The sequence below is a fragment of the Chionomys nivalis genome, chromosome 1 (assembly GCF_950005125.1).
Source record: "Chionomys nivalis chromosome 1, mChiNiv1.1, whole genome shotgun sequence".
NCBI lineage: Eukaryota > Metazoa > Chordata > Mammalia > Rodentia > Cricetidae > Chionomys > Chionomys nivalis.
In genome coordinates this window covers 36,844,091-36,866,346 of record NC_080086.1, presented here as the reverse complement: position 1 = coordinate 36,866,346, position 22,256 = coordinate 36,844,091, and the positions used below count along the sequence as shown (strand labels likewise).

At 41.8% G+C, this 22,256-nt stretch overlaps 1 protein-coding gene across 2 annotated transcripts in view; it reads left to right on the top strand.

Annotated features, from left to right (window-relative positions):
- Nucleotides 1–22,256, top strand: part of Fancd2 (FA complementation group D2) — an 81,498-nt gene that overhangs the window by 39,898 nt on the left and 19,344 nt on the right. For both annotated transcript variants that reach the window (XM_057769132.1, XM_057769126.1), the window contains 11 exons: nucleotides 661–761; nucleotides 1,517–1,632; nucleotides 3,658–3,766; nucleotides 5,355–5,465; nucleotides 5,736–5,848; nucleotides 9,350–9,493; nucleotides 10,839–10,955; nucleotides 12,349–12,477; nucleotides 13,102–13,220; nucleotides 18,003–18,113; nucleotides 19,568–19,698. In XM_057769132.1, the coding sequence (XP_057625115.1) occupies nucleotides 661–761; nucleotides 1,517–1,632; nucleotides 3,658–3,766; nucleotides 5,355–5,465; nucleotides 5,736–5,848; nucleotides 9,350–9,493; nucleotides 10,839–10,955; nucleotides 12,349–12,477; nucleotides 13,102–13,220; nucleotides 18,003–18,113; nucleotides 19,568–19,698 (1,301 nt within the window). The remainder of the gene's footprint in view (nucleotides 1–660; nucleotides 762–1,516; nucleotides 1,633–3,657; nucleotides 3,767–5,354; nucleotides 5,466–5,735; nucleotides 5,849–9,349; nucleotides 9,494–10,838; nucleotides 10,956–12,348; nucleotides 12,478–13,101; nucleotides 13,221–18,002; nucleotides 18,114–19,567; nucleotides 19,699–22,256) is intronic.

Here is a 22,256-nt window from a genome sequence, read left to right as displayed (position 1 = left end):
GTATTTTTAATGTACATAGGGAATTCTACTGTTTTAAAAAATTCTCTTAGTATTAATGAATGGATGAATTTATTTATTTAATATGTGTGTCTGTCTGCATGCATGTGTCTAATGCATGTTGGAGCCCATGGAGGTTAGAAGAATATGTTAGCTCCCTTGGAACTAGAGTGGTTGTGAGCCACCGTGTAGATTTTAGGAACTGAGTCTGGGTTCTCTGCAAGAGCAGTAAGCACTCTTAACCCCTGAGCTATCTCACCAGCCCTATTTCATAGTTCATTTAATCTATGGAGTCCTCGCATCCAAGTTTCTTCCAAGAAATGTTATATCTGGTGATATTAGAGGGATGTGGTCAGATTCCTTTTTTTTTTCTTGGTCTCTGGGATTGAGATTTGCAGTGCCCATGAGAGTCAGCACATATCACCTTAGGCTGTTTGCTGTTCCATGCTTCTTTGTTCCCATGAACATTCTTTGGTTCCTCTGCCTCTCTCTTTCCTACTTCTGCCTCATTCCCACTGCACATACCCTTTGCCTTCTTGCACTTTAGGTCCTTGTTTACTGAGCATTCATTGAGTACTTGCTGTTTCTCTTTAATTATAAAAGTGACTCTATAGATTTGGATTAATATGACTGTGGTTCCTGAGGTGAATTTTTTCTTCCCAGATCGATGTCTCCTTTGTGCCTGGCTTCCCATTTCCGGCTGCTGAGACTTTGTGTGGCAAGACAACATAACGGAAACTTGGATGAGATTGATGGTCTCTTAGGTATGGGGTGCAGTTCTTGGATCCTTTCTTTGTGGTCTTTTGGTAGAAGTAGGCAAGGGTCAGGCCTGTACCTTGTGTATGTGAGATGGAACTTTCTAATTTCCTAGATAAGTAATAATGAAATTACAGTCATTGAGCTTATGTGGAACCAGTATTCCCTTTGTAGTTGTTGCTGAATGCTGTATGGTCACTCCTGCTTGTATGTATTTACTTTTCATTAGTTTAAATTACAGCATCATCACACACAATTTGTGATCAATGACCTTTACAGTAAGACTGCTTAGGAATTTGTCATGAACCATGCCACTGTTTCTATGGGCCCACATTTCCTTTCCCTAGATTACTATAGTTTTGTTTGGTTCACCTCCAGGAGTCACTGTTGGGTTTTGCTTTGTATACATAAGCACATAGTAGGATTCATTTCATCTTGGGAAAAAAAATCTTAAGTGTTAAGAAGAGTTGTATGCTCTCTGTGGCTCCAGAGACCTCAGTTATAGCCAGCAAAAATGGCCTTACCCCATAGCCTTCCAGGTGTGTTTGCCTTTTAGAAGTCCAGTTTCCAGCAGGCCTTCATAAGTGCCAAGATAGGGTAAAGAGCATGGCTGTATTTTAACACTAATACGGAAGGATTTTTGAGACTAAGACAAAGCTTAACCCTCAAATAGGAGCTTAAGGGGGAAGTAGGTAGCTGTGGGGGCAGGGCCCATGTTCTTTTCTTTGAACTAAAGGAAGGTGGGACATTTGCTCTTTCTCAGATTGCCCTCTGTTCCTCCCTGACCTTGAACCTGGAGAGAAACTGGAGTCCATGTCTGCCAAAGAGCGGTCACTTATGTGTTCACTCACATTCCTTACTTTCAATTGGTTCAGAGAGGTGAGCAGAATTCCTGGGATGTTTCACTTCCTATCTGTAGTTTCTTTTCTTGGCTCACACAGCTCCCTAAAAGTCTCCCTGAACCCCCAATGCCTGTGCTTCTCTGGCAGACATCCCACCACTGTTCAGCATCTGTCCTCCTGATGTCCCCAGTCAGAGTACTTAGAGCCCTCACTGTGTAGCCAGCTTTTCAGGCCGCTGCAGTCCTACTTCCCCACAGAGTGGCTCTTCACTTCTGTGCTAGGACATCCTGCTCCTTTTGCCACAGGCCTCTGCAATGGGTATGGTTTCCTTCTTCGGAGGGTATTTGAGGACATTGGGAATGGCGGTGTTTCATTGCTTCCTCTGCCTTTTGGTTCTATTATACTTCACATTTATGCAATGGTTCCCACTTTATAGGCAAAGAAATAAAAGCTTAGAAAGGTTGCTGACCCTGCCAAAGGGACATGGGAAGTATATAGAATAAGACTTGATTTGCTGAAATATTCTGCTAATTGCGTAACAAAGTAGTAAGTACAAGTAGGGTTAAAAATCAGGTTTCTTGCATTTTGGCCCAGGTAGAACACAGCTGTATTACAGTCTATGTTAGCTTTCTGTTGCTGAGTCATAATTTCCAAATGGTATTATAGAAAGGAGGGTTTTTATTGTCATTTTATCTTTTTTTTTTTTTTTATGGTTTCGGTTTTTGGTTTTTCAAGACGGGGTTTCTCTGTAGCTAGCTCTTGTAGGCCAGGCTGGCCTTGAACTCACAGAGATCCACCTGCCTCCCGAGTGCTGGGATTAAAGGTGTGCGCTAACACTTCCCAGTTTGTCATTTTATTCTTTAAAACTTTGTGGGACTAGATGATAGCTCAGAAGTTGAGATCACTTTGCTGCTCTTCTGGAGGACCAGAGTCTGGTTCCTAGTGCCCACATCGGGAGGCTCAGCCGAGGGCAACTCCAGCTCCAGGCTTTCCTGTCTTCAAGGTCACCCATATGCATGTGTGCATCAAATACACACACACACACACACACACACACACACACACACACACACACAAATAACTAAAAAATTTAAAACCCTTTTTAAAATATTTTTTCTTTACTAATTCAGATTTTCCTCTTAAACGTCTTTCTGAATTTAGAACAAGTTTTAAATAGTTTCTATTCTTTTTTTAAAAAAATATTTATTTATTATGTATACAGTATTCTGTCTGTGTGTATGCTTGCAGACCAGAAGAGGGCACCAGACCCCATTACAGATGGTTGTGAAGCACCATGTGATTGCTGGGAATTGAACTCAGGACCTTTGATAGAGCAGGCAATGCTCTTAACCTCTGAGCCATCTCTCCAGCCCTTAAATAGTTTCTAAACAAGTACTTCAGGAAGAAATACTCTTCTTTTTCTGTTAACAAAGGCATATCTTAGACTTCTTGCATACTTTATTGTTTTTTGCAGTTTCATTACATACGTTCATTACAGTTTTTAGCTCATCTGTAACTTTTATGGAAACTGCTAGAATATAGACAGCTGCGAATTGTCTGCTATAAACTAATGAATGCATGAAGCCCTCACTTCTATCCCCAGCGTCACATACTCTGTGTTATGTGGTGACATGTCCCTGTCTCTAGTTCCAACCCTGGGGAGGTCGTGAAAGAGGATCAGGAGTTGAAGGTTATCCCCAGCCACAAACTGAGTTTAAGACAAATCTGGTCTGTGAGTTTTTCTTCATTTTCTTCCAGATTAGCACATTTTGTGATACACTCTTTCATATACAGATATATCTGCTTCATTGTACGTTTTTTGATTGAGACAGTCTCACTGGCTGGTCTGCATCTCTCTATGTAGACCAGACTTTACTCAAATTCACGGTGATGCTCCTGCTTCAGTGTCCCAACTATTTGTATTATGGACATAAGCCACCATAGCAGACTCATATGCTTTATATTAAAAAAAAAAATAGTGTAGTAAAAGAACCTTTTATTCCCAGCAAAGTAAAGCAAATGAGGTTAATGTCCACATGTGAATAGAATTTGTGCTTTGCAGGTTGTGAATGCCTTCTGCCAACAAACATCTCCTGAGATGAAGGGCAAAGTTCTTAGTCGGCTAAAGGACCTTGTGGAACTTCAGGAAATCCTAGAGAAGTACTTGGCAGGTAAGAAAGGCTGGGCCAAAGCCTCAGGTATCAGTGCTGAGGAGATGAGCAGCTTACCTTTATATTTTTCTAAAGATTTATTCATTTATTTGGTTTTTGAGACAGAGTGTGTCTATGTAGCCCTGGTTGTCTAGAACTTGAATTGTAGACCTGGCAGACCTCTAACTCACAGAAACCTACCTGTTTTTGCTTCCACACCCATCTAACCTTTGCTTTCTTAAATATAGCCACAAGCCAGCAATAAAGATGAAGGTCTTTTCATTTCTTCTGACCATTAAGTTAACTGCTAGCTTATGGCACTGGAGAGATGGCTCAACATTTAAGAGCACTGGCTGCTCTTCTAGAAAAGTTTGGTTCAAAGTACCCATAGGCAGTTCACAACTGTCTATAACTCCATTTCCACAGGATTCGGCACCATCTTCTGGCCTTTGTGACTACCAGACATGTATGTGGAGCACAGATATACACATAGACAAAATACTCACACACACTAATAATTTTTTTTTGTGTTAGTTTAGGACTAAGTATAGTGTCACACAGTTTTAATTTCAGCACTCTGGAGGCAGAGGCAGGCAGATCTCTATGAATTGAATACCATCCCAGGCTGCATAGTGAGTCTCTATCTTAAAGAGAGATAGACAGACCCAAAAACAAAACAAAAAAATGCCAGCTTAATGCTTTGGGGAAAACAAGCCTTCCTCAGGCCCTCCTCTTAAATAATAGTATGTAAAACAAAACATGATGTGACCAAATGTTAGTATCTTTGGATTGTTTTGTTTTGTTTTTTGTTTTGTGTAGTGATAACAGCAGTGGGCTGCGTCCCGCCATCCGGCTAGCTTTACCCAAAATAATTACACGAAACTGTATTCTTTTAAACACTACTTGGCCCATTAGTTCCAGCCTCTTATTGGCTAGTTCTTGCATATTGATCTAACCCATTTCTAATAATCTGTGTAACACCACAAGGTGGCTTACCAGGAAAGATCTTAACCTTTCTGGAGTGGGAGAATCATGGTGACTGACTGACTTGGCTTCTTTCTCCCAGCATTCTGTTCTGTCTACTCCGCCTACCTAATTTTCTGTCCTATCAGGCCAAGCAGTTTTCTTTATTAGTTAACCAATGAAAGCAACGGATAAGATACAAGACCCACCTCCATCAGTTTTGTTTTGTTTTGATACAGGGTTTCTCTGTAGCTTTGGAGCCTGTCCTGGAACTAGCTCTTGTAGACCAAGTTGGCCTCAAACTCACAGAGGTCTCCCTGCCTCTGCCTCCCAAGTGCTGGGATTAAAGGTGTGCGCCACCACCACCTAGCGTATCTTTGGATTTTTAAGTGATATATTTTTAGTTTCTTTTTGTTTGTTTGGTAATTTCATGTCCTTATTGAAAATGGTTTTATATTAATGGATCATAGTCAGTTATTGTATTATAATATTCCTCTAAGCTCCATTTTGCTGTGCCTAAACCACATCAGATGACTGGAGTAGTATATGTTATTTGCTGCTGCCGGTGGTGATTTTGGAAGCCTATTTCTATGTATTTGGGAAATGGGATCACTGTGTTTGGTGTTCATTACTCCTTCTGTTTCAGTCACCCCAGACTATGTTCCACCTTTCGCAAATGTCGACGTGGCTACTTTAGATATGATACCTTGGAGTGGTTCTGCTGTTTCAACCAAAAACAGAAACAAAGGAAAGATGGGTGAGTACCTTGCTATCTTGTCCCTGTCTGAGCCACACTGAATTGTACGTGTTGTAGCATTAGCATTTAAAAACATAAGAATGACAATGGCACGTTGGTTAGTGAGCGGTGCTTAGACAGTAATTTAAAAAAATCGTGCCACCAAGCCTTTGTTTAGGACGTGTGTGATGCTGTGTAGCTTGAGTATAAAATTCCCTCCTCCCTTCCTGTGGAGTTCTGCTGTCAGATGTGCTTGCTGATTTTGTGTCATCTTTCTCTTTCTCAATGTAGGCGCAAGGAAACAAAAAGCTGATAGCAGCAAAGCATCCTCCACTGAAGCACTTCTAACAGAAGACACTTCAGAATGTGACACCGTGCCAACTGGTAGAAGCCAAGTAGACAAGGTGTGGGAATATGTGACAGAGGTCTGCGCCTGCCCAGTGAGAGGAAGGCTGGCCTTACTCTGTGTTTGCTTCAGAGGGAAGAAATGGAGAGGCAAATGAAGTCTCCTGGGCCTTGGATTGACCCCTGACTAGCAGAGTTCATACTGTTCTCTAAATTCCTGGTTGTTGTTTATACTGGAAACCATGTACAGTCCCTTGGGAAGAGACAGTCTCAGTTGACAGATCGCTCAGACCAGATTGGCCTGCAGCCATGTCTGTGAGAGGCCGTCTTGCTGATAGTTGATATGAGTCCATTATGGCTGCATACTCAGGCAGGGAGGCCGCAGTTGTTTAAGAGAGCTAGCTGAGCATGAACAGGAAGCAAGCTAGAGGAGCCAGCAAGCAGCGCTCCTCCGTGGTTTCTGTGTCAGTTCTCAGTGATGGAGTATGACCTGGAAGGTAAGTCAGATAAGCCCTTTCCCCTCCCAGTTCCTTTTGGTCAGAGTGTTTTATCGTAGCTACAGAAGTCAAAGTAGAATAGTCCTTATTGCTGCTGCACAGATGGCTGCTTTTTCTAATTATCTGCATATTTTACGCCTGTGTTTTGCTCCCCTATGATACTTTGAGTTCTGTTTTATAGTAGTTATCACATTGTATCTTAGAATATATCACCCTGTGCTTTGGGGTTTTCAGACAGAGTCTCACTAGGTACCCAAGGCTAATTTCTCCCTTAGTGTCCTTCTGCCTTAATGTCCTGCGTGTTGGGATTGCAACATGACATTTTTGTATATACTTCTTTTGGCTTTTCTCCTTTTTAACCACTTCTCCTTTTGACCCCAGAGCATAAACTTAGTGACCTGAATTGTTGGACACCATTCTGTTGACTAAGTTTTTCTGTCCCACCCAGTCCTGCAGCCGTTAAGTCCCAAAGAATCACACAGAGGTCTACATTAGTTATAAACCATTTGGCCCATTAGCTCAGACTTCATATTTACTAATTCTTATAACTTACATTAGCCTGTAATCCTTGTCTGTGTTAGCTACGTGACTCAGACCCTTATTCGGCGAGGCAGTCCCATCTTGCTTCTTCTGTGGCTGGGTGATGACTGCAGAATCAGCTTTCCTCTTCCCAGAATTTTCCTGTTCTCTTTGCCCCACCTCTACTTTCTGTCTGGTTGTCCTGCCTAAAATTCCTGCCTATCTACTGGCCAATCAATGTTTTATTAAAATACAATTGACAGGGTACAAACCATTGTCCCACAGCACTGGATGTGGTGGTACATGCCTATAATCTCAGAATTTGGGAGTCTATGGCAGGAAGATGATCATACATTTGAGGCCATCTGAGCTACATGCAAGACTTTATCTCAAAAAACCCAAAACAGAATATAGTTAGCAAGATGGCTCAAATGGAGTGGACAGTGGTGGCACACACCTTTAATCCCAGCACTCGGGAGGCAGGCAGATCTCTGAGTTCGAGGCTAACCTGGTCTACAAGAGCTAGTTCCATGACAGCTAAAGCTGTTACACAGAGAAACCCTGTCTTGAAAAACCAGGGGGGAGGGTGGTGGTGGCACACTCCTTTAATTCCAGTACTCGGGAGGCAGAGGCAAATCTTTGTGAGTTCGAGGCCAGCTTGGTCTACAAGAGCTAGTTCCAGGACAGGCACCAAAGCTACAGAAAAACCTTGTCTCGAAAAACCAAAAAAAAAAAAAAAAAAAGAATAAAAGAAAAAGAAAAGGAAAGAAAAACAGGGGGGAGGGGGGATGGCTCAAATGATAAAGACATCTGCTGACACACCTGATGACCTAAATTCAACCCCCACAGTTCACATGGTGGAAGGAGAGAACCAATTCCCTCAAATTATTCTTTGACCTCCACATGTGTGTGGCATGCGCACAAAAGCAGAATAAAATGATATAATAAAAAAATTAAAGCCACAAAAGGCATAATAAATGACTAAATAACTGTGACTGTGAATGGTTTTGAATGCTTAATATGGTTTGTGGTAGCAGGTGAGGAGTAGTCCTCTGTCTCCTCTGTGGCGTTCACAGGGTCAGCGCCATGTATTTGAGAAGTTCCCTGGACACATGGATGTCAGTTTGTTTTATAACTACCATTTGTTTAATTTATTATGTTTAACTTATAATCTCCTAAAGCCCAAGGTTTATGTCAATATCTATATTTAATTCATTAGGTAGTTTATACCCAGAGAGGATAAGTGAAAGACTTGCTCAAAGACATACAATGTGCATTTGAGCTAAAGTTTGAAACTAGATCATCCTAGCCTTTAAGCTTACAACTTTTTTTTTTTTTTTTTTTTTAGTTTTTCTGACAAGGTTTCTTTGTATAGCAGATCTGGCTGTCCTGGACCTCACTCTGTAGACCAGGTTGGCCTCGATCTCACAGAGATCTGCCTCCTGAGTGGTGGTATTAAAGATGTGCGCCACCACCCAGTGCTTGCAGCATTCTGTACTGCTCCACGTACTTTGATTTACCTAGTAGTTCATTCTTAGATAGAAGAAACCAAAGGTTGTTGTTGGCTTATATTGGTATACTATATCAAGTGCTGTGGCTTAGGGGATATTTAATTTGGTGAAAGGAATGTGATTATGTAAGGAAATTAGAACTTTTTACCAAACATGAACATGTATTATATAGCTGGAAGCTTTTCTCTCTCCCACTCTGTCCTGTTTACTAGTTACTCTCCCACCTGCTGGTCCCCACTACTGCTTATAAAATAATCACTTTGATTCTTAATATTAATTATAATTTTTTGGCCGATGGCTCAGACTTATTACTCAGTAGCTCTTACAACTTAAATTAACCCATTTTTTAAATCTATGCTGTACCACGTGGTTCATGACTTGTTACCTCACATCCTGCTTCTCTGACAACTTTTGGCATCTCCCCAACTCTGCCTTCTTTCTCCCTGTATTCAGTTTCACTTTCCCACCTAGCTATAATCTGCCCTGCCATAGGCCAATGTAGCTTTATTCATCAACCAATAAAAGCAACACATATTCACAGCATACAGTATGGCATCCCACATCAGTATTGGACTTTAGTGTGTTAGTTAAAATTATTTGCCTGGGTGGTGGTGATGCACATCTTTAATCCCAGCACTCAAGAGGTAGAGGCCGGCAGATCTCTGTGAGTTGGAGGCCAGCCTGGTCTACAAGAGCTAGTTCCAGGATAGGCTCTAAAGCAACACAGAGAAACCCTGTCTCGAAAAACCCAAATAAATAAATAAATTTGGGTGGGGTGGTGGTGGTGGTGGTGGTGACAATCATTCGATGGTTAAAAGTACTTACTGCTCTTCCAGACAGTTTATAGCACTTAATTTTGGTAACATACAGCCACCTGTAACTCCAGCTAGAGTGGAATCAATGCTTCTGCACGCACATGTTTATTACCCACCAACCCTCACACAATTTTAAAATAAAATTAGATTAAAATATTTGTTTAATTAGGTTAACAGCTGAGACTTTAGTTCTTTTGTTTGTTCCACCTTTTCCTCAGGAGTCCACAGCGAAGGAAGGAAAGACATTTGTGTCGCTGCAGAATTACCGTGCTTTTTTCAGAGAGCTGGACATTGAAGTCTTCTCTATTCTGCATTCTGGACTTGTGACCAAGTTCATCTTAGACACTGAAATGCACACTGAAGTAAGTGACAATCTAGCATCCCAGAACCTAGCCTTCTACCAAGTCCCTCAGGTCTGTTTCTATTTCAAGAATACTGAGATATTTAAAGTAGTTGGTCAGGTGTCATGGCACACGACTTTAACCCCAGCACTTGGGAGGAAGAGGCAGATACAAGGGCAGCGTGGTCTGCATAGTGAGTTCCAGGACAGCCAGGACTAACACAGAGACACTCTGTGTCAACAAAACAACAAAAGATGAAGTTGGAATCTGGGAATATTGTTGAGTGGCAGAGTCCTACCTAGCAGTGTGAGGCCCTCTGTAAGAGGGATGACAGATGAGAGCAAAGGGGAAGACAGACAAGAAAAGGCTGCTCTCTGGCTTCAGAAGCCTCTGTGAATTCAGTGGTCACTGCACCAGTCCTTGTCACACAGCTTGCTTGCAAGTCACAGGTTTTCTCAGTGTGTTAGAGGTTGTGTGAGCCTTACCAACAGGTTACCAATTAGAAGCACTAAGTGTACTTTAATAGGAGTACTGTTGGGGCTTAAAGAAATCTGTGTTGTTTTTCCGTTTTCATGACATTTGTTCAGCATCAAGTAGATACTTCTAGAGGCTGCTTTTATGTTGACTGCTGACCTAGATACGCTGGCAGTGCAGTAGCACCAGGGCATGCTGCAGGTATGACTTGCCTTCAGTCCGCGAATTATAGTAGAGGATGTAGACCTGACTGCTCCATGTGTGTTAATATCTGGACGTCAATAAGAGAGTATTCTAATAACGTTGAGAATAGAGATTATTTTCACAGAGAAGGTAACTTTTGATAAGGATATTCCTAGAGAATGGAATTTCTCCAGACTAAAATATTTAAAATAGTATGAATTTTTACCTAAGAGTTGTAAAATTATAGGCACTTTCAGAATAGAGTCAGTAGTGTGTGTGTTTGTGTGTGTGTGTGTGCATTTTGTTGTGTTTTTTACATTTTTCTTCATCAGTCTGCTCACAGAAGATTCTCCATAAATGTGTACTGAATGCACATTTCACCATTCCGTGTCTTGCCATGTACTTACAGAATGACTCACCGCAGTGAATAGTAGTGAACAGGTGGAAGGAAATATGGCCACTGGGGGAGTCTGGGGAGATGACTGAGTGGGTCGAGTACTTGCCTAGGTCCTGGGGTCTGAGCTCTAGTCCTTGTGCTTGTGTGGCAAGTGCTTTGTCCCCTGGGACTTCTGTCTAGCCCCCTATTTCTTTTCTGTTTAAGTTAAAAGTCAAATTCAATTCCTCACTCAGTGGGAAGGATGAGCATGAAATATACCAAGAGCATTGTGACTAGGACATGATTGAAGTTAGTTTTCATCTTCTGCTACAGGCGACAGAAGTTGTACAGCTCGGGCCTGCAGAGCTGCTTTTCTTGCTGGAAGATCTTTCCCAGAAGTTAGAGAATATACTGACACCTTCTTTTGCCAAGAGAATGTGCTTCCTCAAGGTTAGTAGGACTGAGCTTAGAAAGCTTAGAAAACTTGGAAACAAGCCGGGCGATGGTGGTGCACGCCTTTAATCCCAGCACTCAGGAGGCAGAGGCAGGTGGATCTCTGTGAGTTCGAGACCAGCCTGTTCTACAGAGCTAGTTCCAGGACAGGCTCCAAAGTCACAGAAGAGAAACCCTGTCTCGAAAAACCAAAAAAAAAAAAAAAAGAAAAAAAAAAAAGAAAACTTGGAAACAAGCAGGTACTAGTGGTGAGTATCCCGGTGTTGTGTTTAATTTCCTAGGTAACATGATGGCATTCCTATTACCAGTTCATTCTTGCCTTGTCCTGTACAGGCTGGGCTGTAGTATAGCATAATACACTTAAAGGCTGAGGCTGATTCTTCACAGTGTGTGTGTGTGTGTGTGTGTGTGTGTATTTTTGAAATAGAAGATTGAAAAGACTCCCTAGACATGGGTATATTTCTAAATGTCATAAACGTTTTAAATCCTAATCTCTCTCAGTTCTTCCCTTCTTTTCCTGCAGTTCTGAGGGTCAGACCCACAGCTCCTTGAGTATTAGACCACCACTGAACTGTATGTAACCCTCAGGTTTGATGTTAATAGCCTCCCAAACTAAGCCTGTATGTAAAATTCAGTTTAGAACTTGGCTGCGTAGAGAGGCCAGAGCCTCAGATGTGTATAAAAGGAACAAAAGCACCTAGCATATGGGGAAGTTCTTGGGTGGTGCAGATGGTAAAATATGTGTGTGTGTGTGTGTTGTTTGTTCTGTGTGTGTGAGCTTAAACTCATTAGTTGTGATGTTCCTTTGAGTTAGTCTCCTATAGCCCAAGACTGGATGAATTCACTATGAAGCTGAGAATTGCCTTGAAGTCCTGATCTTCCTGCCTTCATCTCCCTCCTGAGATTAAAGGCATATGTCACCATGCCTAGAAAGTCTATACTTTTTCAAAAGATATTTATTTTTATTTTATGTGTATGAATATTTTCCCTGTGTGTTCCACGTGCTTATTGCAGAGGTCAGAAGAAGGAGTCAGGTCCTCCTGGAACTAGAGTTTCAGTCAGTTGTGAGCCATCCTATGGGTGCTAGGAAACAAACCAGAATCCCTTCAAGAGCAACAAGTGCTCTTAACTTCTGAGTCATCTCTCCAGCCCCATGTCTGCACGTTTTAATCAAACCCTGTTCTATCTACAAAATTTATTCTCTCAGATATTTAAAACTAAGGGAAACTTTTTTCCTTTGCTATCATTTTTATCTCTGTCGCTTTCTTACAATATTATCTTAGGCAATTAAATTACCTCTTCTATCTATTCCTATCTGGAACACTTTTATAAAGGTTAATTTTAAAGAATTTAACCAGTTTTCCATTTATAACTCTGAGATTTATTGTAGAATAAAGGAAACCGGAATATTGGATTCTCACATCTTCATCAGAGATCTGTCCGGGACATTGTTCATTGTGTTGTTCAACTGCTAACCCCAATGTGTAACCATCTGGAGAACATTCATAACTACTTCCAGGTTAGAAGTCTGTCTTGTTATAAGATGGTAAACCATGTAAGCACAAGCAGGCAAGCTACTGTGTGTAGGCAGCTCTGGGAGGAGAAGCAGGAGGGAGGAGGTAAGTCTGAGTTAGCGGTCAGGAAAGCAGGCCGACTCAGCAGTAGAAGTCTGTGAACAGCTGCATAGGTTGAACACGGTCTTCAGAGAAGGCGCAAGAATGTTCAGAGCGGCAAGACAAGCAGGCTTGGGAGCTTTTGAAAGAGAGGGAGGGAGCGAGAGAGGGAGGGAGAGGACGGACAAGAAAAGAAAAATTTCCAGGTGGTGGTAGTGGCACATGCCTATGATCCCAGCACTCAGGAGACAGAGGCAGGTGGATCTCTGTGAGTTCCAGGCAGAGTTCGAGGCCAGCCTGGTATACAGAGTGAGTTCCAAGTTCCAAGACAGCTCCAAAGCTACATGGAGAAACCCTGTCTCAAAAAACAAAAGAGTAAAAGAAAAGAAAAAAAAATAACTAACAGGCAGGCTTAACTTTGTGGGTCTGTAAGTAATTAATTGTGAAGAGTTCCTTTTTAACCGAGAAATACTAAAGAGGAATGAGAGCAATTGCGGGAGGATCTGGACTGAAATCTCTTTACTTTTTAGAGCTTAAGTGCTGGAAATCTCAGTGTAGACGACAACCCAGGAGTGAAAGCCCAGGAGCACCTCACCATGTCTTCCTGCTACCAGAAGCTGCTGCAAATCTTTCATACGTTCTTTGCGTGGTGAGTGTGGGTAGGAAGTGTTGCAGAGGGAAATGAGTATGTACTTGCTTTCACTTATGATTATTCCCTGAGAGAAGAAGGGGGAGGAAAAGGATTCGGTTCCTTACTGTGGCGCTTTGTTCTTTTCCATTTGATCTTATAAAACCACTCAGTCTTTTGGAGCCAGTGCTACTAGGAAGTTAAGTATATTAGGTGGCTTACTGATGAGATGACATAGCAAATCTGGACCTCCTACTCCTTCCTATTCTTGTAGCAAGCATTCTGTAATAACTAGGGAAGCCAGCACTGTGGTACATGTTGGTCATCCAGTTCCTGGGAGGGCTGAAGCAGAAGGCTCATTTAAGCTCATGGTTTGAGACCAGACTGAACAACACAGGGACACACACCCCTATTTAAAAATTTAATTTTGTGCCCTGCGGTGGTGGCGCATGCCTTTAATCCCAGCACTCAGAAGGCAGAAGCAGGTGAATCTCTGTGAGTTTGAGGCCAGCCTGGTCTACAAGAGCTAGTTCCAGGACAGGCTCCAAAGCTACGGTGAAACACTGCCTCAAAAAACCAAGAATAAAAAATAAAAATAAATAAATAAAATTTTAATTTTGTTTTATTTTCAGAACAGGGTTTCTCTTTCTCAGTGACAGCCCTGGCTACCCTAGAACTCACTCTGTAGACCGGGCTGGCTTTGAACTCACTGAGATCCGCCTACCGCTGCCTCTCAAGTTCTGGAATTAAAAGCATGTGGCACTACCACCTGGCTTAAATAATTTTTATTATTTAATAAAAAGAAAGATTGTTAACCAGAGAGTGGTGGTGTACACCTTCAATCCTAGCAGTCTGGAGGCAGAAACAGACATGTCTCTTTAAATTTGAGGCCAACCTGGTCTACAAAAATGATTTCCAGGACAACCAGAGCTATACAGAGAAACCTTGTCTTGAAAAACAAAAAACAAACCAAAAACAAAGAGAGACTGTTAATTTGTTATATTATTTTTGAGTAATTATAAGTTTCAAATTATGTGATAAAAGAGTGAACACATTATGAACTGGAATATTGGAATATTTGGGGGTACCATGGAAGCAGTGGCATTTTTGAAGCACAATCTCATAGATATTGGTCATGAACTTGCTCTGTAGCTGGGACTGGACTTTAACTTTTGATCATCCTTTATTTGTCTCCTGAGTACTGGTATTACAGGCCTGTGCTACCATACCTGGTTTATATGGCTGGGGATGACACCTAGAACTTTATACATGATAGGCAAGCACTCTACCAACTGAGTTACATCCCCACCCTTGCTCAGGCCTTTAAATGTATTTTATTTTTTACATTTTAAAAGGTATGTGTATGTATGTTTGTGCCCTCAAAGGCCAGAAGTAGATATGGGTTCTCCTTGAACTGGAGTCGCATGTAGTTGTGAGCCACCTGATATAGGTACTGAAAACCAAATTCAGACTGTCTACAAGAGCAGTACATACTCTTAACTACTGAGCCATCTCTCCAGCCCCACCCTGCTTCTTTTTAAAATAAGGACAGAAATATATTATAACACGATGTGTTTTAAATTTTATATGTGTGCACTAATGTGTTCTTCTACCCAGTGGGTCCAAGGGGTCAAAATCAGATTGTGTCAGGCTTGGCATCAAGGGCCTTTACCTGGTAAGCGTCCCACTGGCCCCAGGAGTTGGTTTTTAGAGAGAGAGTTGAAGGCATAGCATGGGTGAAAGTAGAGATAAGGGCATGTCCCTAAATACTTCTGTTCTTTAAGTCATGCCTTATCCCATCTGTCCTCTTTGAAGAGGTTTTCTGGAGAATTTTACCCAAGCTTAAATTTATGATAAATGTTAGCTTCCAAGCCATTGGCAAAATTCTGTCCAACTGCCTACTCAACACCAACCGGGATGTGACATTGACACCTCAGATTCATCACATCCGGATCCGAGCACAATATCACTGTTCCTCCCGCTTCGCCTCACTTGGAAATGGCATTATCAGTTTTTTTGTGCCAAACCCCAGGAGTTATTCTTAAGCCTAGTTTCTACTCCTTCCCACATGTGATCCCAAATTCTGTTGATTGCATCATCTAGACATCTCCTTCTGCTTTCAGCCTTCCATCATATCTGACTATTTTCACGGTTGGTCTTCCATCCATCTCCAGATGTCCTCTCTTGGTCCATTCTCCACTGAAGAGTCACGGCAGTCTTCCCAGCACAAATCTGATCTGATCTTGTCCCAATTGTGCTCGCTGGTGGGTTTTAGTCTTTCCTGACTTTGACCTGACTTTTCCCACCTCCCGTTGTCTGGCTTCTGCTCCTGCACCCATTGTCTCACATCTGCCCGCAGTAGACTGAGTTCTTTCAGCACCCTGCTTGGCGCTTTCACCTAAACTCTTCAGGTAGGCCTCTTTCTACAGGATCCTTGACTATTTGATCCATACCCTCTTCTTACTGGATCTCTTCAGTTTCTGGGCATCTTCTCTAACTGCTAGGTATAACCTTGCCTTGCCCTCATCTCCCTTCTAACACTCTGGCATTCTCTTCTGGTAAAATGTCACACATTTTGTTAAAATTGCTTGTTTATTTTTCTTCCCTACTCTCCACAAAGGCAGATGTCAGTCATTTTTATATCCTTAGTACTTAAAAAGCAATGCCTGATCAAAGATTTGCATTGACCAAAAATGCAAATGTGGTAAACACAAAAAAGGGTATTCATTTGTGCTGATGTTTTGTTTGTGCTCTAACAACTAAAACCTGACTGGAGATCAGAGTGTGGAGCTAGTCACTAGTTAACCGTAGAGCCAGGCATGCTGGTACACACCTTCAATTCTAGCGCCTGGGAGCAGGAAACAGGAATGACATGACTGGGTGGAGAGAGGGAGTGATAAAGAAGGGCGTAGAAGTTGGTGAAGTAGGAGGTGGCTGTGGCTTCCGCCTTTGTCTCTGGTCTTTCAGGCTTTACAGTGATATCTGACTCAAGTTTTTATTATTAAGGCCAATTTGTGCTACGTTCATTATTAAGGAAATTGTGCATACGCATGCATACACACACACACACACACACACAAAAGCATGCTTACACACAGAAAATGTATGAAAGGAAAAGGAAGGTGTTGCTAGAGAAGGCATAGGGTTCCGATTATGCAGATTCTTGAAAGTTGGGCAGAAGATTTTAACTTTAAGATTACTTTTGTTTTGTTTTAGTTTTTCGTGTTTGTTTTGTGTATGCACGGCTGCATATGTGCCTTAGTGTCTGTCTGTGTACAATGAGTATGCTCAGAAACTGGAGGCCCATGTGACCATGAGCCACCTTGTGGCGGGGAATGCAACCCAGGTCCTCTGAAAGAGCAGCTAGGCTCTTGATCACTGAGCCATCTCTACAACTTTTAACTATTTTTTAGGAAAGCAATTTTGGCATCATAGTCATGATAATAATAAAAATTTCTTTTGAGGAAAATCTTTTTGGCAGAAGTCTGCCTGATAGTTTGGGAAAGGAAAGGAACAAACAGGGCTGGAGAGATGGCTCAGTGGTTAAGAGCACTGGCTGCTCTTCCAGAGGTCCTGAGTTCAATTCCCAGCAACCACATGGTGGCTCACAACCATCTGTAATGAGATCTGGCGCCCTCCTTGGGCATGTGGGCATACATGGAGGCAGAATGTTATATACATAATAAATAAATCTTTTTTTTAAATGTCCTCTTGCAGAGGACCACATTTTAAGAAAAAGGAAAGGAACAAACAAAAACAAATCAAAATTATCGTATGCTCTGCAGATATAATGATAAGGGATATAATTGTGGTTAGGAAGGAAAGGTAAGGTAATTCTGAGGTTGAATCCTCAAGAGTTGACTTATTAATGCCAAGAAGGAGATACAGCCTTTCTTTATTGAATCCTATGAGGCTAGATGCTGAGTTAGTAATTTGACAAAGTTAGCACTGCATTTTAGAGAAGACTGAGATGCACAGACAAAAAAAGCTCTATTGCCCTCGCAAAATAAACCTGGAGCATTGTTAGATCCATAAGAAAGTGGAATTTTGGGTGTACTTCAGGTCCTTTGTGTATGTGTGTGTGTTTTAATTTTTTATCTATGCAATGTTCTGTCTGTTTGTATGCCTGCAGGCCAGAAGAGGGCACCAAATCTCATTGTGGATGGTTGTGAGCCACCATGTGGGTGCTGGGAATTGAACTCAGGTTTTTGGGAAGAGCAGCCAGTGCTCTTAATCTCTGAGCCATTTCTCCAGCACTGTGTTTTGGTTTTTGATTGGTTGTTTTTTTGTTGTTTTTTTTTTTTTCTTTTTGTTTTGTTGGTTTTTTTTCTTTTTGTTTTTCTGAAGACAGGGTTTCTCTATGTATCTGTTCCTGGCTGTCCTGGAATTCTCTCTGTAGACAAGGTTGGCCTCAAATTCAGAGATTTGCCTACCTCTGCCTCCTAAGTGCTGGGACTAAAGGTGTGCACCACTACTACCTGGCTTACACTTTCTTTTGCTGTTGCTGTTTTAAGACAGAATCATATTAATGCCTCAGACTAGCCTGGAACTCATACTAGGTAGCTGCATCTAGCTACGCAACAGTCCTCCTACCCGAGTCTTCCAAGTACAGGCATTACTGGGAGATGCTACCACACCCACCTACAGTTCCTAGTCTGATGCTTAGATCTGTGACTGTATTTCATGCTTAAGATCTTGAAATTCCATTTTGAAACTGTTAAATCACTGACCTAGGTAGAGGGCTAGGACCCTCAGGTACTGCCCAAGTAAAAAGCTGAACCACTTTTTCTGACTTGACTTTAGGAAAGGATTTACTCACCACTCAAACCATCATCTCCTGCACTCAGCCCTGGAGGTCCTCACAAGCCGGCTAAAGCATACGGAACAGAAGCAACCTTTGGAGGAACTGGTCAGGTGGGTCAGACTGCATGCTGGTATATTGGCAGAACTGTTTTTGGAAAATATTAACTGTTAGAGTTGTGAACAAAATCTATACTTGTTCGTCACTTTCCCTTAACATATTTGTTTTTTCATGTTTTAAAGATTTATTATTTTTTTGAGACTAGGTCTCATTATATATCTTAGTTTACCTTGGAACTCATGATGTCCGCTAGACTGTCCTCAAACTCCAGAGATCCACCTACCTGCCTCCTGAGTGTTGGAATTAATGGCATGCAACACCACACCCACCCTGTATAACTTGTGTTGTGTATGTGTGTGTCTGTCTGTCTGTCTGTCTGTATCCTCTGTAAGAGCAGTAAGTGGTCTTAACTGCCTAGCCAACTCTCCAACCCCTTGTTTTTTTTTTATTTATTTATTTTTTATTTTTTGGTTTTTCAAGGCAGGGTTTCTCTGTGGTTTTGGAGCCTGTTCTGGAACTAGCTCTTGTAGACCAGGCTGGCCTCGAACTCACAGAGATCCACCTGCTACTGCCTCCCGAATGCTGGGATTAAAGGTGTGCGCCACCACTGCCCAGCTTTTCTTTTGATTTTTTTTTTTTGAAGCAGGGTCATACTGTGTGTCCTAGGCTGGCCTCAAATTCACCATTCTCCTGTCTTAGTCTCCTAGCTGTTGGGATTATAGGCATGTGCCACTACTCCCTACTCTTAGCCAACTCTGGATTATCTAAGAACCTACTTTGTCTTCTAGAGTTTAGGGCATGTAGGGAGCAACTAGTTGACACTAATTGTCAGACCTGTCCTGTCCTGTAGTCCCCCATCACATTGTTGTGATTCAGGGTCAGCCCAGTCTTCATGAGATCTTCCTCACCACCCATAACATCCAAAAATAGCAAATAATTTATGCAGGGTTTCGTGTGGTATTCTGATGCTTGGGCTTCTCAGTGTACGTGACCTCCTTAAGCCAAAATTTTGTCCACATAGCTTTTTTCTGTCCAGCTTTCTCTGTAAAAGATATGTTTCTGTTAGATTCTTGAATGAAACATAGTACTACTCTAACTCTGGTGCCACATGTCTTTTAATCACGACACTCAAGAGGCAGAGACAGGTTGATCTTTATGAGTTTGAGGCTAGTTTGGTCTACAAAGTGAGTTCCAGATCAGTCAGTGTTACATAGTAAGACCCCATCTTTAAGGAAAAAAAAAAGAAGGTACTAAAGCACCTGAAAGTGAGGTGAATTGTTGGTAATTATTTACATTTGTGGGGGGTGAGAACAGTTTGGAGGATCGGCTTTCCCTTCCCACCATTTAGTTTTCTGGGATTCAACTCAGGCTAGCCGACTTGTCAGCAGGCCTTTACCTGATGACTGTAAACTACTTGGAGAAGACTCGGGTGACTGGTGTGCATGAAAAAACATCTTTAATGCACGTGATGTGATGCCTGTGTCTATTGTTTCTTGCTTCTTTACAGCCAGAGCTTCAGTTACTTGCAAAATTTCCACCACTACATTCCCAGTTTCCAGTGTGGTCTTTATCTTCTCAGACTTTTGATGGCTCTTCTGGAGAAATCTGCAGTACCTACCCAGAAGAAAGAAAAACTTGGTGATGGTCCCAGGTCCCTTTTTTGAGAAGGGGGGGGATATGAATAGGGTTAATATCTTACACTTGTAAATTTGGTGTTTCCTAGAACTTTGAGTATTTATTACATGAAAATCCCACAAAATCCTGGACATGCCCTCTTGCTTCACCAAAGAGCCGTTTTCTCAGAAAGGACTATGTCACTGCTTACTGTAACTTTGGTTAGACTAATTGATTAATGGTGTAGGAGGCCCTTCTGTATTTGTGTTGCTTTCATTGGTTATTAAAGAAACTGCCTTGGCCTAGTTGATAGGGTGGAACTCAGGTAGGCGGGGAAGACAGAACAGAATTCTGGGAGGAAGAAAGCAGAGACAGGCAAATGCCATGGTTCTGGGACGCTGGTTAGACTCATGCGGGTAAGCCACAGTCAGGTAGCGATACACTTTAATGGAGATGGGTTAAACTAATATGTGAGAGTTAGCCAATAAGAGGCTAAAGATAATGGGCCAGGCAGTGTTTTAATTAATACAATTTTTGTGTAGTTATTTTGGGGGTTAAGCTAGTTGGGCAGCAGGACACAGCCTGACTCTCAACCTACAACAGATTAGTTTCTTTTTTTTTAATTAATTAGATTTTTTTCCCAATAAGATATTTATTTTGTTTTTATTTTATATGTATGAGTGTTTCACCTTCATGTATATTATATATTATTGAAGAATAGAAGTGGGCATTGGCTCCCCTGTAACTGGAGTTACAGACAATTGTGAGCTGCCTAGTGGGTGCTGGGAAACCAGCCCAGGTCCTCTGGAAGACCAGCAAGTACTCTTAACCACTGAGCCATCTCTCCAGCCCCAAATTTTCTTTTTTTGTACTTGAAATTAAACCCAATGCTAACCTGCTGAGCTTCACATGCCGTCCTTGATCATTTACTGTCTAACTTTGTTTGTCTTTAACCCTTTTTCTCAGTCCTTGATTACTTTGTTTATCTTTAGATTTTTTTCTTTTCTTTCTTTCTTTTTTTTTTTTTTTTCTTTTCTTTTGTTTGTTTCTTTTCAAGTCAGGGTTTCTCCAGATAGCCTTGACTGTCCTGGAACTCAGAGATCTGTCTGCTTCTGCCCTCTGAGTACTGGCATTAAAGGTCTGAGCCACCACTTCCTGGCTGATCTTTTTTTTTTTTTTTAATATATGCAATGTTCTACCTGCAGGCACTAGATCTCATTACAGATGGTTGTGAGCCACCATGTGGTTGCTGGGAATTGAACTCAAGACCTCTGGAAGAGCAGCCAATGCTCTTAACCTCTAGGCTATCTCTCTAGCCGTGCTTTTTTTTTTTTTTTTTTTTTTGGTTTTTCGAGACAGGGTTTCTCTGTAGCTGTCCTGGAACTCCCTTTGTAGACCAGGCTGGCCTCGAACTCACAGATATCCGCCTGCCTCTGCCTCCTGAGTGCTGGGATTAAAGGCGTGCGCCACCACCGCCTGGTGCCTTTTTTTTTTTTTTTTTAAGACAAAGTTTTGCTATGTATTTCAGGCTAACATGGAACTCTATATAGATCAGGCTAAGCTTGGACTTGTAGCAATCCGCCCTTCCTCTTACTCCCGAGTACTAGAATTATAGACATGTGCCACCATACCCTGCATAAGTCGTAATAATATGCTTCCTTCTTGTTTTAGATACTTACATACTTTTTATTGCTATGATAAGACACTGAGACCAAGGCAACTTATGCAGCGTTTATTGGGCTTACACTTTCAGAGGGTTGGAGTCTATGGCCGTCATAGTGAGAATCATGGCAGTTGGTACTCAGAGATGGCATAGAGCAGTAGCTGAGAGCTCACATCTTGATCCACAAAGAGGACACAGAGCTAACTGGGAATGGCCTGGGCTTTTGAAACCTCAGTGCCCACCACCAATGACACACCTCTTCCAATACACCTTCTGATCCTCAAACAGTTCCACCAGCTGAGTACCAAGTATTTAAACATAAAACCTATGGGGCCATTCTCATTCAAACCACCACATCTTTTTATTAGTCACATGATAGATAGGTGCATAGGTATGTACATACATCAGAAAGAGAATAGAGGGGAAAGAAAATCACAAGCAACATCAAGGAAATAAGTACTGCCCACATCCCTGACCCTTTTTTTGCTTTGTTTTGTTTCTCTGTATAGTGCTATCTATTCTGGAACCCACTTTGTAGACCAGGCTGCCCTCAGACTCAGAGATCCGCCTGCCTCTGCCTCTGGAGTTCTGGGATTAAAGTGTGCCCTACCACTGCCCAGCCACCTGTCTTTTTTAAAAGCATGTGTTCATTATGGCATTTTCATGCTTTTTTTAAATCATCTACTGACTTTTTTTTCCTTTCTCTCCCCTTTTTCCCTTTCTCTTCTCTCCCTCTCTGAGGAGATCTTACTATGTAGCCAAGTTGGCTTTGAACTCCAGATCCTCCTGTGCTGGCCTCCCCAGTTCTGGGGGTACAAGTGTGTGTCACCATGCCTCCGGAGGGGCCAGAACTTAGGACCTTCTCTCTAAGTATCCTTTATCATAGTTATTGGAATGAAAGCATTAATTGTATTTCCCA